At 42.9% G+C, this 13,244-nt stretch overlaps 1 protein-coding gene across 2 annotated transcripts in view; it reads left to right on the top strand.

Moving 5' to 3' along the window:
* Positions 1–7,564, top strand: part of LOC111147474 (mitochondrial ribosomal protein S10) — a 17,385-nt gene extending 9,821 nt beyond the window's left edge. For both annotated transcript variants that reach the window (XR_002640629.1, XM_022503505.1), the window contains exons 2-7: positions 951–1,015; positions 1,105–1,177; positions 3,470–3,606; positions 5,248–5,356; positions 6,649–6,738; positions 7,193–7,564. Coding sequence is in view for 1 of the 2 variants with exons in the window: in XM_022503505.1 (XP_022359213.1) it covers positions 951–1,015; positions 1,105–1,177; positions 3,470–3,606; positions 5,248–5,356; positions 6,649–6,738; positions 7,193–7,273 (555 nt within the window). In the remaining variant the exon portion in view is untranslated. The remainder of the gene's footprint in view (positions 1–950; positions 1,016–1,104; positions 1,178–3,469; positions 3,607–5,247; positions 5,357–6,648; positions 6,739–7,192) is intronic.
* Positions 7,565–13,244: the final 5,680 nt, after the last annotated feature.

Raw genomic sequence — 13,244 nt, forward strand, 5'->3', positions numbered from 1 at the left:
TTTTTTTTTTTTTTTTTTTTTTTTTTTTTTTTTATTTTAGAGAAAGAGATTGAGCAAGCATGGGGTAGAGGGGCAGAGGGAGAGTGTTTTAAGCTGACTTTCTGCTGAATACACAGTCCCACAGAGGGCTGGGATCTTACAACCCTGAGATCACAACCTGAGCCAAAACCAAGAGTCGGACGCTTCACTGACTATGCCACCCAGCACCCCTCCCAGGTTACATTTTTAAATCTCAGGAAAGCTCAAGGGGGAAACAGATGGCAAATTACATTATTAGATATAGTACCGTAGGTGTCTTGCAGCTAGAAGTTTTGTCCACCAGGGGGAGCTGACAATAAAGGATGTGGAAAGGCTGGATTGTTGGGAGTGTGAGGTACAGCAGTGGTGCAAGATGATGTGTGTTTCACTGTATTTCAGTTTATTTATAAATCTCCCAGCCAAGCCAAGAAACTTACAGTAGAAAGATGTATGAAAGCTTCACAAAAAGGGTACTTTAGAATTCTTACTTCAGTTCTTATAAATAAATTAAAAAGAGACTTGCTCAGAAATAGGCAGGGTAAGTATTATATTGTAGTACATTAAAAAAATGGGAAAATGAAGTCACTTTTTCCTTGATGTCCACATACTTAAAATCATAGATGTTCTTTCAGTGTGAGAATTGCTTGTGTGTGTCTGTGTAAAGTGCTTTTTTAAAAAGTTCTTACTGTGAAGCTTTAAGAAATATAGATGCTGTAGTATTTTGAGAAGTTGTTTTGATTATCAACTCTTTCATTGTCCTCTTGTTTTTAAATGAAATCTAATCTGGCATTTTAGTTATCCTAGTATCTTCATCTGAAATAATGAGTCCTTAATTTGAAGCATTGTACATCTTTTAATTTTTTTTTTTTTAGTGGAAACTGAATGTTTAAGGATTGACTTTAATTCTAAAACATGCTCCCCGCTTTTTTTAGGGTTCAAGGAATTTTTCTATAAACCCTTCTAAGAGCAGTACAGCCAGAAATGGTGGCTTTCTCCTGTAAGTATGTAATTAGATGTGCTAAATTGAATAAGGAAATGGGCTTTTGTGCTATATCACTTAGGTTTTTCCTTTGTTTCCACACATAGCAGTACCAGTATGAAATGGGTACAGTTTTCAAACCTACACGTTGATATTCCCAAGGATTTGACCAAGCCTAAGGTATGTACTTCCTATTTCTTTTTTTTTTTTTTTTTAATTTTTAAATTTTTTAAATAAACATAAAATGTATTATTAGCCCCAGGATACAGGTCTGTGAATTGCCAGGTTTACACAGTTCACAGCACTCATGTACTTCCTATTTCTTGATAAAGAGCTGTATTAGCAATAGATTTTCCTCTGTATTTCATTTGAGGCTGTTTCCCAAACACCTTATGGACAAAAATGTTTTGTTCTGGAATACTGGCAGGGCACAGTGTGCCTGAGTGAAGTACTCTAACGTCCCTGCATGCTCATACCATCTTTCAGGGGGTCAGGGAATTGGTTATTTACCCCAACTAACTAATTACTGTCAGAAGAAGCAGACTTTTGCTTTAGCTCAGCACAGGGTGACGAGTAGTCATAATTAATGATGCAGAATACTTCATATTATGTTATAGAAAATGTTTTTCTTGGAAGCTTCAAGTCTTTGTTTCCACTTTAAGGCATTAAGGCTGGGCTTGGACAGTCCTTATTCACAGTAAGGAAGAGCATTACCACTGGCAAAGAAAAGCTAGAAGTAGCTGTGTAACCTTGTTTCCTTTAAATAAGAACCATAATTTATCAACCCAGTTTTTGTGTCAATTGTGGTTTAAACAGTCCTTACAAATTCTGGATCTTTTCAGTTCCACCCCTCAAAAATAATCCCTTGTTAACCGTTCAGTATGACTCCTTCTAGACATTTGTCTGTGTGTAACCATCCTCTCTATGCATGTGCTCGCCAAACTGGAATTCTGCTATACATCATGTACTGCTCTTTTGATTTGTTTTCACTGAATAGATGCTGGATCTCTTTCCATGAAAGTACATATGAACCCTGGGCCTCCACGCCAGGTGTTCTCATGGGCAAGTCTGTAAGGAAAGGTGGTGGCGTGGGCACAGTGACAGGCTGTGCCCTTTATAAGTGAGACAGCTACCACTTACTCCAGCCACATGTTGCCATGTGGGAGGTTAGACTAGTGAAGTCTTAAGTTTTCCAAGCTAACCTGAAATCCAAATTTTTATTCAAAATCTCTTGATTTTTCCTATCACAACAGATTCGGATTATATTTAAAGCCCTACAGGGACCAGTCAAAACACATCTTGGAGCTCTACTCCCTTTCCCTAGTCCCCCGACTTATGATACAGAATATCAGCATAGTCTCTTCTTCCAGCAACTGTATTTGGGGTAATTGAGAGTAAATGTCTAGGTAGCTTCCTGGTTAATAAGTAGATCTCCTTTCAGGAGTGAAGTAATTTAACCCTGAATCATTGGATTAGTAAGATAAATTACTGGTCTAATGGACGAATGAAGGTGAATGTAATTCATCTCTTGGAAGAAAGTCAGAAATGTCAGACCCATTATTCCTAAGATCTTTAAGTATTAGAGTAGAAGAGGGAGAAGTTAAATGTACAGTCAGTGCCATAACATTTTAATTAGAAATGAGGAATTTTTCTATTAGGGCAGGCAAAACATACATGAATAAAACCTAATAAGGAACGCCTGGGTGGCTTATTCAGTTAAGCATTTGCCTTCAGCTCAGGTCATGATCCCGGGGTCCTGGGATCGAGTCCTGCACTGGGCTCCTTGCTTAGCAGGAAGCCTGCTTTGCCCTCTGCTTGCCACTGTTCCCTGCTTTGTGCACTCTCGCTCTAACAAAATCGAAAAGAAAACTAGTAAAAATATGAATAGCAATAGCTTGCCTTTGTGTAACAACATTTTATAATTTCTAAGCACTTCATCAGTGTTTTGTTATTTCTTGGCCACAGAAATGCTGTGAACTCTAGCATAAGGATGATCCTGTTTTATATACGAGCAAACTGTCGTGCAGTGAAATCCTGGGACTTGCCTGTTTTTACTCAGCTGGAAGTGGCAGTTTAATTCCCAGTCCACATCTTCTGACCTTCTCACCAGGCTACGTTGTTAACAGACCCCGAAATCTTTTCCCATTATGTATTTGGGATCAGATATCAGTATCAGTATCAAATATCAATAACTATGAAGTTAGAAGGTTCCATTAGTGACTTTGTAGGTTGCTTGAACATCCTTTTGATTTAAACTTTATTTTAACGGATTGTAGGAGTCATTGTGGAGATCTGAATGTGAAAGTAGCTGGGTAATTAAGCTAATAGTATTAAGCTGTTACTCAGCATTTTTCACCCCGTTTATTAGTAAACTCTGAAATTGTTCAATTGAGGATAACACATGAAATTTTCCAATTATAAATACTAGAGGAACCATAACTGAAACTTTTGTTTTTTATTTTAAAATTGTAGATAACCATCTCTGATGAACCAGATACATTATATAAGCGCCTGTCAGTTTTAGTAAAAGGCCATGATAAGGCTGTATTGGACAGTTATGAATATTTTGCAGTGCTTGCTGCGAAAGAACTTGGTATCTCTATTAAAGTGTAAGTATGGGGCGCCTGGGTGGCTCAGTCAGGTTAAGTGTCTGCCTTCTGTTGGGGTCACAATCCCAGGATCCTGGGATTGAGTTCCACATTGAGGGGGCATCTCTGCTCAGTGGGGAGTCTGCGTCTCCCTCTAGCCCTCCCCCCTGCTCATGATCTCTCTCTGTCTCAAATAAATAAATAAAATCTTCTAAAAAAATAAAATAAAATGTAAGTATGATCTTTCCTAATCTGACCTATTAGCTGCTATAACATGATCAACCTGAAAAATGGTGCTGATTCCATCTAGGTCTGAGGCCTTAAGGTAGCATAGAAACTCAGAGTGGGTAGAGTTTAGGTTTGTTGTGTTATCCTAATCAGGATTCCTGTCTACTAGAATTTTTAAAAACTAGAATGAGTGAACAAGGAAAATAAAGGAAATCCTTTCTTTAGCAATTGCACAGACATAAGGAGACCCACGAAGCCCTAATGTCTAGAGACTCCGTGGGGCAGGGAAGTGAATTAGGTGAAAAATTAATCTTTTTAGACTCTGATGGTCTTTGCTAATAGCTATTATTTCAAAACTGCCTCTGGAAGCATCACTCACCTGGTCATTTCACACAGGAGCAAGGCAAGCTTCAGATGACCTTGAAATCACTGCTGGGTCAAGTATAACTATAGTAGTCTCCCCCTTGTCCTTGGAGGGCACTCAGCACCCCCAGCCGGTGCCTAGACCTGGGAAGGGCACTGAATCCTGCATGTCGTTTTTTTCTCCTATGCCTATATGCCTGTGCTAAAGTGATTTATAAATTAGGCACAGTAAGAGATTAACAACAATACCCAGTCATGAAATAGAACAATTGCAACAATATACTATAATAAAAGTTACGGGAATATGCTGTCTCTCTCTCCCTCTCTCAAAATACCTTCTTGTACTGTACTCAGCCTTGGGATGATGTGAGATGATGAGTTGCCCAGGCAGTGAGACAAAGTGAGCTGAGTGCTGTAGGCACTGTGATGTCACGTTAGGCTGCTCTTAACCTACTGACTCTTTCAGAAGGACTTACCTGCTTCAGGACTGTGGTTGGCCACAGGCGGCTAAAACTGCTGGAAGCAAAACCATGGATAAGGGGGGGCACTGCTGCACCTCTTTTGTCACCTGCTCCTTCTGGTGCTGACCAAGGCCCATTTAGGGCTTTGCCAGGCTTGCTTTATAAGAAAACAGAAGGAACCTACACCTTTTCCATAATAGACTTTTTAGTTTCGTGGTTATTGGTAGATTTGCAGATTTCCCTAAAACAACACACACAGCAACGCACTGGTTCCACTCTTCACAGTTCATACATTTAGCCAAAACCAGACTAAGGTGAGGGCGGTGGGTAAGAGCCAGAGGCATGCACTCTGCCCTTGCATGCCAAGGCTCAGTTCTGGGTCTGTGGGATATTTGTTCCCCTTGCCGTCTGCTGTGTTTACTTTGGCCTGAGCTTTATGACAGCAGTTGTTAACGCGTGACAGTCTTGACGGCTGCAAGTCTGTAAGTGGTAGCTAATGCCTGTAATTATGAGCCCCGCCTGCGAAATTGTGGAATCATGCTTTGCTATCGGTGACTCAGGTTTTAACATCACTTAGCTTAGTATGTTGTTTTGCCCATTGATTTTTCAGACATGAACCTCCAAGGAAAATAGAGCGATTTACTCTTCTCAAATCAGTGCATATTTTCAAGAAGCACAGAGTTCAGTATGAAATGAGAACACTTTACAGATGTTTAGAGGTGAGTTAATTTCAGACATTGAAGCATTTTTGAAATGCCCGGGGTTTCACACTAGCACCCCGTAACTGTTCCTTTGACGTTGACTGGGTGGACTTTCTGTCAGCCGGTGGCTTTTGGCTGGAGAGAAGGTAAATGATAGGAAATGAGACTCAAAGCCATCCTTCAGAGCAGTTTGTACTTCAACTCAGCAATGCAGGTTATGCTAATTTTCATACAGTATGAAACCTTGGAAGGATTTGGCTTATATTTCATAAATTCTAGTTAAGTTCCTACATAGTTCTAGTGATTCTTCTCACACACTAGTGGGTTTTCCATGTCCACAACGGGAAACAGGAAGGTTTTTCATTCGTCAGTTACTCGTTTGTGCATCCAGTCGGGTCAGTGTGGTCTTGTGGTTAAGGAGGCAAGGGTTCTGGAATCAGGTTCATGTACTGGCACATCCCAGCAGTGTGGTCTGCACCTCAGTTCCCTCATCTGTGGAATGAGCGGTTCTGGTATGCATCTCGTAAGTTTAGTGTGAGGATTAAATGAGGTATTTATTGAAAGCACTTAGAATGCTCCCGTTACATAGTAAATGATTAGTAAATGTCATGAAAACAAATGCAGGTAAATTGCACTTGCCGGCTGGGTTCCATAGAGCCCTGGTTTTAAGGTATCCAGTGCACTGTGCTCGCCCCTTCCAATCAACCAGAAGATCTTATTTATTTATTTATTTTTAGTTATTTCTTTTTATTTATTTATTTATTTTTAAAGATTTTATTTATTTATCCGCAAGTGTCTGTATGTGAGCAGAGAGAGGAGGGGTTGCAGGGGGACAAGCAGGCTCCCCTCCTTAGTGAGGAGCCCAATGTGGGGTCAGTCCCAGGAGCCTGAAATCATGACCTGAGCCAAGAGCAGTTGCTTAGCCAGCTGAGCCACCCAGACACCCCAATACTTTTTTTCCTTTTAAGCTGGAATTCTGGAGGCATCTGGGTGGCTCAATCAGTTAAGTGTCTGATTCTTGATTTCAGCTCAGGTTGTGGTCTCAGGATCATGAGATCAAGCCCAGGCTGTGCTGTGTGCTGCCCGTAGAGCCTGCTCGGGATTCTCTTTCCCTCTCCTTCTGCCCCTCCCACCCTCACCTGCGCTCACGTTTTCTCTCTGTCTTAAAAAAAACAAAGTTGGAATTCCGTGTAAGATTTCATAGCGAAAGAAAAGGCTATACTGCTTTTACTTTAAAAAAAAAAAAAAAAAAACTTAAAATTTCTGCTTTAACAGCATATCATGAACCAATTTCATGTTTGAAATTTTAGTTAGAACATCTAACTGGAAGTACAGCAGATGTCTACTTGGAATATATTCAGCGTAACTTACCTGAAGGAGTTGCCATGGAAGTGACAAAGGTATGACTTGAATTTCTGGCTCCATTGGTAGGAGGTGTGTATTATTGTTTTGCTACTTCACAGCCCTGTCCCGGCCCGCGGAGTGGTGGGGAGTGCCTGAGGCGGACTGGGGGCTGAGTTGCCACCGTGGTGGGGGTCCTTGCCTCCCTGCGTATCGCCAACAGCCCACGTCCTCCCCAAGCCATCCCTGGTCTCCCTCCCCCTTAGCAGTAGTGGACAGAGGGGCCACATTCATTGGCAGTCCCTGGAGATCGCCGAGTGATCTGTGTGAGAGTGTTTTGTACACCGTCCAGGTTCCTTCTCCTTGTTGGAGAGCCCTACACAGAGATAAGGGGGAGTGAGAGGGAAAAAGAAAACAAGAAGACTTGAGGGAACAAAATGAATAAATCCCATCTGTGGCCAAAGAGTTCAGTGAAGTCCACATTATGTTATAGTTCTGTTTTTCTCTTTTTAGACCAAATTAGAACAGTTACCAGAACACATCAAGGAGCCAATCTGGGAAACGGTACCAGAAGAAAAAGAAGGCAAGTCCTAATCTCAGCGAGTCTGCTGGTGCTGGTCTTTGACCCAAGAGGAGGTCAGAAATGTATGTTGAGATAGAGAGGCTCGACCATGAGTCTACCTGACTGCTCCGTGGAGCCCGCGTGACCGCACATGCCCTGATCAGCTCACAGCAAGGGGCCGAACTTCAGTGACACACTGGACTAGAGTGAAAAACCACTTGACCTGTTCTTCTGTACACTCATCCTTTCAGTTCTGATTTTAACAAATGTGAGCAAACCACTTTGCTGTGTGCCAAGAGAATCAAGTTTGTATTTTGTTACTCTGTTACTGTTCAGTGATTAGATCGTGCTGATTTTAATCTGTTTCATTTCATCTGAAAGTCAATCTTTGAAATATTCCTTACGCACATTTTCCCTTTTGAGCCACCTAGAAGGAACCTTTGGTTAACTTGGTTAGTTTAACACCGAACAGTTAAAGTTCTTCCCATTTACCTCAGTGCTAGCTGGCAAATGCTAGTTTAGGGATGGTAACCTCCAAATTTTACCTCATTTAAGCATGACATTCTTGAACATGAATGCAGTGGGCAGCGTCTCATGCACTGAACTCCTCTTGTGACCCAGACCCTCACCAGGCCGCTTGGAAGGCTCACTGTTGCAGAATCTGAGCTCTCGAGAAATCACTGTATCACCTTTATCATCCTGTGATTCATTCACTCAGGAGGCTTTTGTTAGCTCTGTAACCAGCACTGTAGAAAATACCAAACAGTAAATGGAAATAATGGCTTTTGAAAACTGTACAGGGCACGGATAAATATTTTTCCTTATTAAACCCCATGTTGACAAGGCCTCTTTCTTTTGGTAAATGGCATTCTTTCTCTTTGGAGAGGTCTACTTTTCCATGAAATTAAATCGGAGTTAAAAGCCTGAAAGAGGCAAAGCTACCATGTGCTGGAACTGCTGGTATAGGAACCCCAAGGGAGCGATTCGTTTCCTCTCTACAGCACAATCCAATCCGTGTCTTTTTGCGGTTTCCTTCCTATCTTTGGGGTCGTTATGACTTCTCAGTTTTTCTCCCCTTAAACTGGCATCCCGGGCCCCTTTTCCCCGGCCCACTCTCAGGTATCGGTGCTTTGAATGCACACTGCTTAGGCGTCAGACTTCTAGTGCTGTCATTAACATGAAAAGAGTTACAGCCTCGTGCCCACGACCTCACTCAGTTTTCCGCTCAGTGGTCGATGGTGTCATTCACAAGTGTGTAAGGCACGCTTATCCCAGGTCTAAGCCTCAACATCAAGAACTAGTCAATAAAACAAGAGTGATGTAACAGAACCGTATCTAGCAAAGCTGCAATCTGTGACCTCTTTTTACTTTAAAAGAAATTCTTAAATATGGATCATTTAAGCATTTTTTTTAACGACAGTATTAATCACTGTATCCTAAGGTGATTTATGCAAACTTGCCTCCAGTGACGGTCCTTGTGAGCTCTTTCAAAGGTATGCATCTCCTTAGAGTTGGTTTCTGACTAAATCAGTCTATAAACCAGATTACTTAGCTTAGCACTTCAAATTACATATTAAAATCTTGTTTTAAGGTGAATATACAAGTAAACTACATACATAATAAAAACTTAGTGGTATTTCTTTGACAAAAGTATTTGGCATATTTGAAGCCTACTTCCTGATTATAAACAAGGTAATTTCTTCATCCTGACAGGACTTTTTTAATTGGGTCTCCTGAGAAAAGTGCCTATTCCGAAAATCAGAATTAATACCCAAGTACCATATTTTGGGGAAGGGAGGTCATGAGAGAAAAGGACCTGATGGAATGAACCACAAGGCAGGTAGGAAGTGAGGTTTTTTTTTATTTACTGAGGTGTAATCCTGGGTTCATTGTTGTTCTCTCTGCTCTGAGATATATTTTCTTTTTATATTAAATAAGATAATGTTATCATCTGTTTAAAGTTACTGACAGACCTCCACAGATCAGACTCATTCAGGGCCTGGTTTTGATGATTTCAAAGCAAATCACAGACAGGTTCCTTTGGCTACGTGAACATGCCACAGGAAATACATATGGCAGTTATTTTCAGCCAGTAGTCTAATTTCCTAAAGCATTTCTACTTGTTAAAGCTACCATTGATCCTTTCCTACATTATATTACTTAGTATTACCACAACTTGAGTGAGTAGCAGAGTGGAGAAAACACAGGCTTTGGAGTCAGACCTGAGGTAAGAGTTCAACCCCATAACTGCTTTAAACTTGGGCGGAATACTTAACCTTGTCAGAGCCTCAGTTTACTCATTAGGAAAATGTAGGAAACAATACCTACTTATTAAGGTTAGGAGTGTTAAATTAGATCGCTGAGAAGCACCTCGCGTCGTCCCCGGGGGATAATAGATATCCACTACAGAGTAGCAGTTACAGGACAGCAGTACCAATCCTGTGAAGCTCCAGGTATTTGCGTGCTGTAGGGACTATTTAAGACCCAGCTGGAAAGGACCTCATATCTCCAAGAGGACAACACTTAGAGTGGCTACAAAGTCTTACTTATTTGCCGAAGTTGATGCGAGGGTTAATTTAGATGAGAAAACACGTAACATGCTTATTATAATCACCACCACCCATTATGCCAAGCATTTTACGTAGTCATTACAGATGCTATCTTACTTAATCTTCATAACAACCCAATAAAGGAGTTACAGTAATTACCTCCATTTTACAGGAGGGAAAACCAAGTTATGACTAGCCTACTCAGTCACCTTTCCAGTGCATAGATGAAACAGACCAAAAGTGCATCTGATCAGTGTGAGTTCCAGGTAAAGGCAGGGACAGTCTAGAAAGGCTAGGAAGTACTCGGATGTCCACGTATTAAATGCAGAATATTCAAACCTAAAATCCAAATTCATTTCCCCTTGTATGTGAGCAAAACGTGCTCATTTCCCTAAAGCTTGGAAGTAAAGAGATAGGGAGCACCCAGGTGCCTCAGTCAGTTAAACATACGACTCTTGTTTATTTATTTATTTATTTGACAGATCACAAGTAGGCAGGGAGGGAGAAGCAGGCTCCCCACTGAGCAGGGAGCTGGATGTGGGGCTCCATCCCAGGACCCAGGACCATGACCTGAGCCGAAAGCAGAGGCTTAGCCTGAGCCACCCAGGCGCCCCAAATGTGCGACTCTTGATCTCAGCTCAGGTCTTAATCTCGGGGTCGTGGGTTCAAGCCTCGCATTGAGCTCCAGGCTGAGCGTGGGTGGAGCTGACTTAAAAAAAAAAAAAAGATTGATTAGGGAGAAAGTATCTGAAGAATAAAAGGTGTAAATGTGTATGAATAAAGGCAGGAAGCATGATATACAGTGAATCCCTGTGGTCTCAGGGCCAACACTGGTCCTAAGTGTCCGAGGGGGGCGACCCGAGAGTTGAGGCTTCAGCAGGGGGGTCTCACTGGGTCACAAGACAACTGGCATGGAGACGATTTACAGTAGGGCTTCAGGCCAGGCCTGTCCAGGGCTCAGCAGATTGCGGCTCGTAGCTCCCAGACATTATTCCTGGAGCCAGGCTTACGGCTGACTGTGTGGGATCCCCAGCGTTGTCTGCAAATCCCCACTCAATTCCTAACCCTGCTCTCCTTAAATTGTTGCTATTGTCACTTGCTTCCAGCTATCATTTCCCTGTATGGCTCCTAATCCTCTTTCAGATGATATATTTATACCTCAACAGCTCAGCGGTATTTAAGGGCATGTCATGGGCAACTGACCCACACGGAAGTAGCCAACTGAATTGTAGTTTCCTTGACCCAGAGGTTAAGTCGAGTTATTTCATTCATAGTTTTTTTTTTTTAAGATTTTATTTATTTATTTGAGAGAGAAAGAGCACAAGCAGGAAGGAGAGGGAGAAACAGGCTCCCCGCTGAGCAGGGAGCCCCATGTGGGGCAGGATCCCAGGACCCTGGGATCATGACCTGAGTGAAGGCAGATGCTTCACCGACTGAGCCATGCAGGCGCCCCACGTTCATATTGTTCTTTAACATGAGCACGGGTGCCGTGCTGCAGTCATTCCTCAGTACTGCTTAAATCTCGATAAGCACGAAGAGACAGGGATGACACCCCCTTCACACCCCTCCGTTAAGGTGCTGTGGGTGCAGAGCCACCGCAGCTGCCAGGCACCTGTCTTCAGCTGTGAGGTGGTGGGGAAAATGGAAATCCCTGGGCTACAGGATCTTCAAGGCCTCTTCCAGGTCTAAAATCCCATTGCCATGTCACATCAAGAGCTACCCGTGAACCCAGCCACTCTTGAATCAAGGGAGCTGCTCTATAAAATTGAGGAGTAAGAGCTCCCATTCATTCAGCACTGTGCTGAGACCTTTGCTCAGTGACTCAATAAGTATATGAGTTCCATGTATGTGCCAAGCACTGTTGTGGACACCGGGAATTCCGTGTATACGGTAAAGTCCTCTCCTCAAAGACCTTGGACTTGGGAAAGAAGACATATAAGTGGGGGGTGGGATGGGAGAATAAGATTGAGTTAAGCATGATGAAGCAAATAAAATAGAATAGTGTCAGAGTGACTTGAGGGGCTACTTGAGGTGGGCTTGGGAAATAGCTCTCTGAGGTGGGAAGAGTGTCAAGAAGACAGTCACGTGAAGCCATAGGAGCAGAGCGGTCCGGGCAGCAGGAACAATCAATGGTAAGGCCCCATGAGCTTGGTGTGTCTCGGGACAAGGGCTGAGGAGCATGAAGACCAAGTAGGCAAGGGCTTGATCGTGTCACACATCATGGCTGTGGGAAGGAGCGTGGTTTTAATTCTGAGTGTGAATGGGAAGCCATAGGAAAGTTTGGAACAGGAGAGTGACAGATCAGATCTTTACAACACACTATTGGGGCTGCTAGGTAGGCAGTGCGAAAGGGGGCAGAAACACCAGTTAGGCCCTGCTGCAGGGACCGGTGTGAGGACACGGCCTAGACAAGAGATGCAGGAATGATGAGAAGTGGTTGGACTCAGAATATGGCTTGGACGTGAAGCTGATGAAACGGCCTACTGGTAGATTGAAATGAGATCTGGGAGCAAGAAAAGATTGAAGAACGACTCCTCATTTTAGGCCTAAGCAGCCGGGTACATGGTCATGCTGTTACAGAGGTAGAAAAGGCTCGAGGGAGGCATCTAAGTAAATCAGGAATGAGTATCCAGTTGGAGTAAAAGCTGTGTGAATAAGAGAGAAGAGGATGCAAAACAGTTTTGAGAATGTTCGCTTATCTATCGCTACCTGAAAAACACCCAGCCCCTAGTAGCTTCACTGACATTTACTTCGCACACGAATTACAGCTTGGTCACGGCTCTTCGAGGGCCATGCCCCATTGGGTATCAGCTGCAGTGGCTGGAAGATGAGGACCGGAGTCATCTGCAGAGTCACTCACTCACCCGACGCTCCGGGTGGTGGAGGCAGGCTGCCAGCCAGAACGCCCCTGGGTGCTCTGGGCTTCCCACAGTACGGGGCTGAGCTCTCAGGGCAAGTCCTGAGGGAGAGGCAGGCGGAAGCCCCATTGCTTCTGATGGCTGAGATTTGGAAGTCACCTAGTGACTTCCAAAAGGGATTTTGCCTATTCTCTCCAATGAGTAGCCACAAAGTCCCATGCAGGTAGAAGAGAAGGAGAAGTAGGCTCTTCCCCTTGATGGGAGGAATGAGGGAGACCAGATCTGTCGCTGTGACATTTTTTGGGAAAAGAACATCTTCCACAAGGGGTTTTGTCAGAAGAGCCAAAATTAACACGGTAGCCAGAGAGGCAACGGGATGGGGTAGGCACAGTGCCTGGGACCCACAGGATTTTTACTATTTTCTATATGTTTCATTTCTTTCAAAATCAGAAGAACGAGAAAGAAATGCAGTCCCAACTGGACTATGTTCATCTTTACACCAGTAAGTGATAAAATATGTTTAATATTTATTTGATATTTATTTACTCAGTATTTATCTTATGACCCATGAAGGCAAAAGCGTACGGGCTCATTGG

This window comes from Enhydra lutris, unplaced genomic scaffold, assembly GCF_002288905.1.
Source record: "Enhydra lutris kenyoni isolate GAN:26980312 unplaced genomic scaffold, ASM228890v2 scaffoldscaffold17, whole genome shotgun sequence".
NCBI lineage: Eukaryota > Metazoa > Chordata > Mammalia > Carnivora > Mustelidae > Enhydra > Enhydra lutris.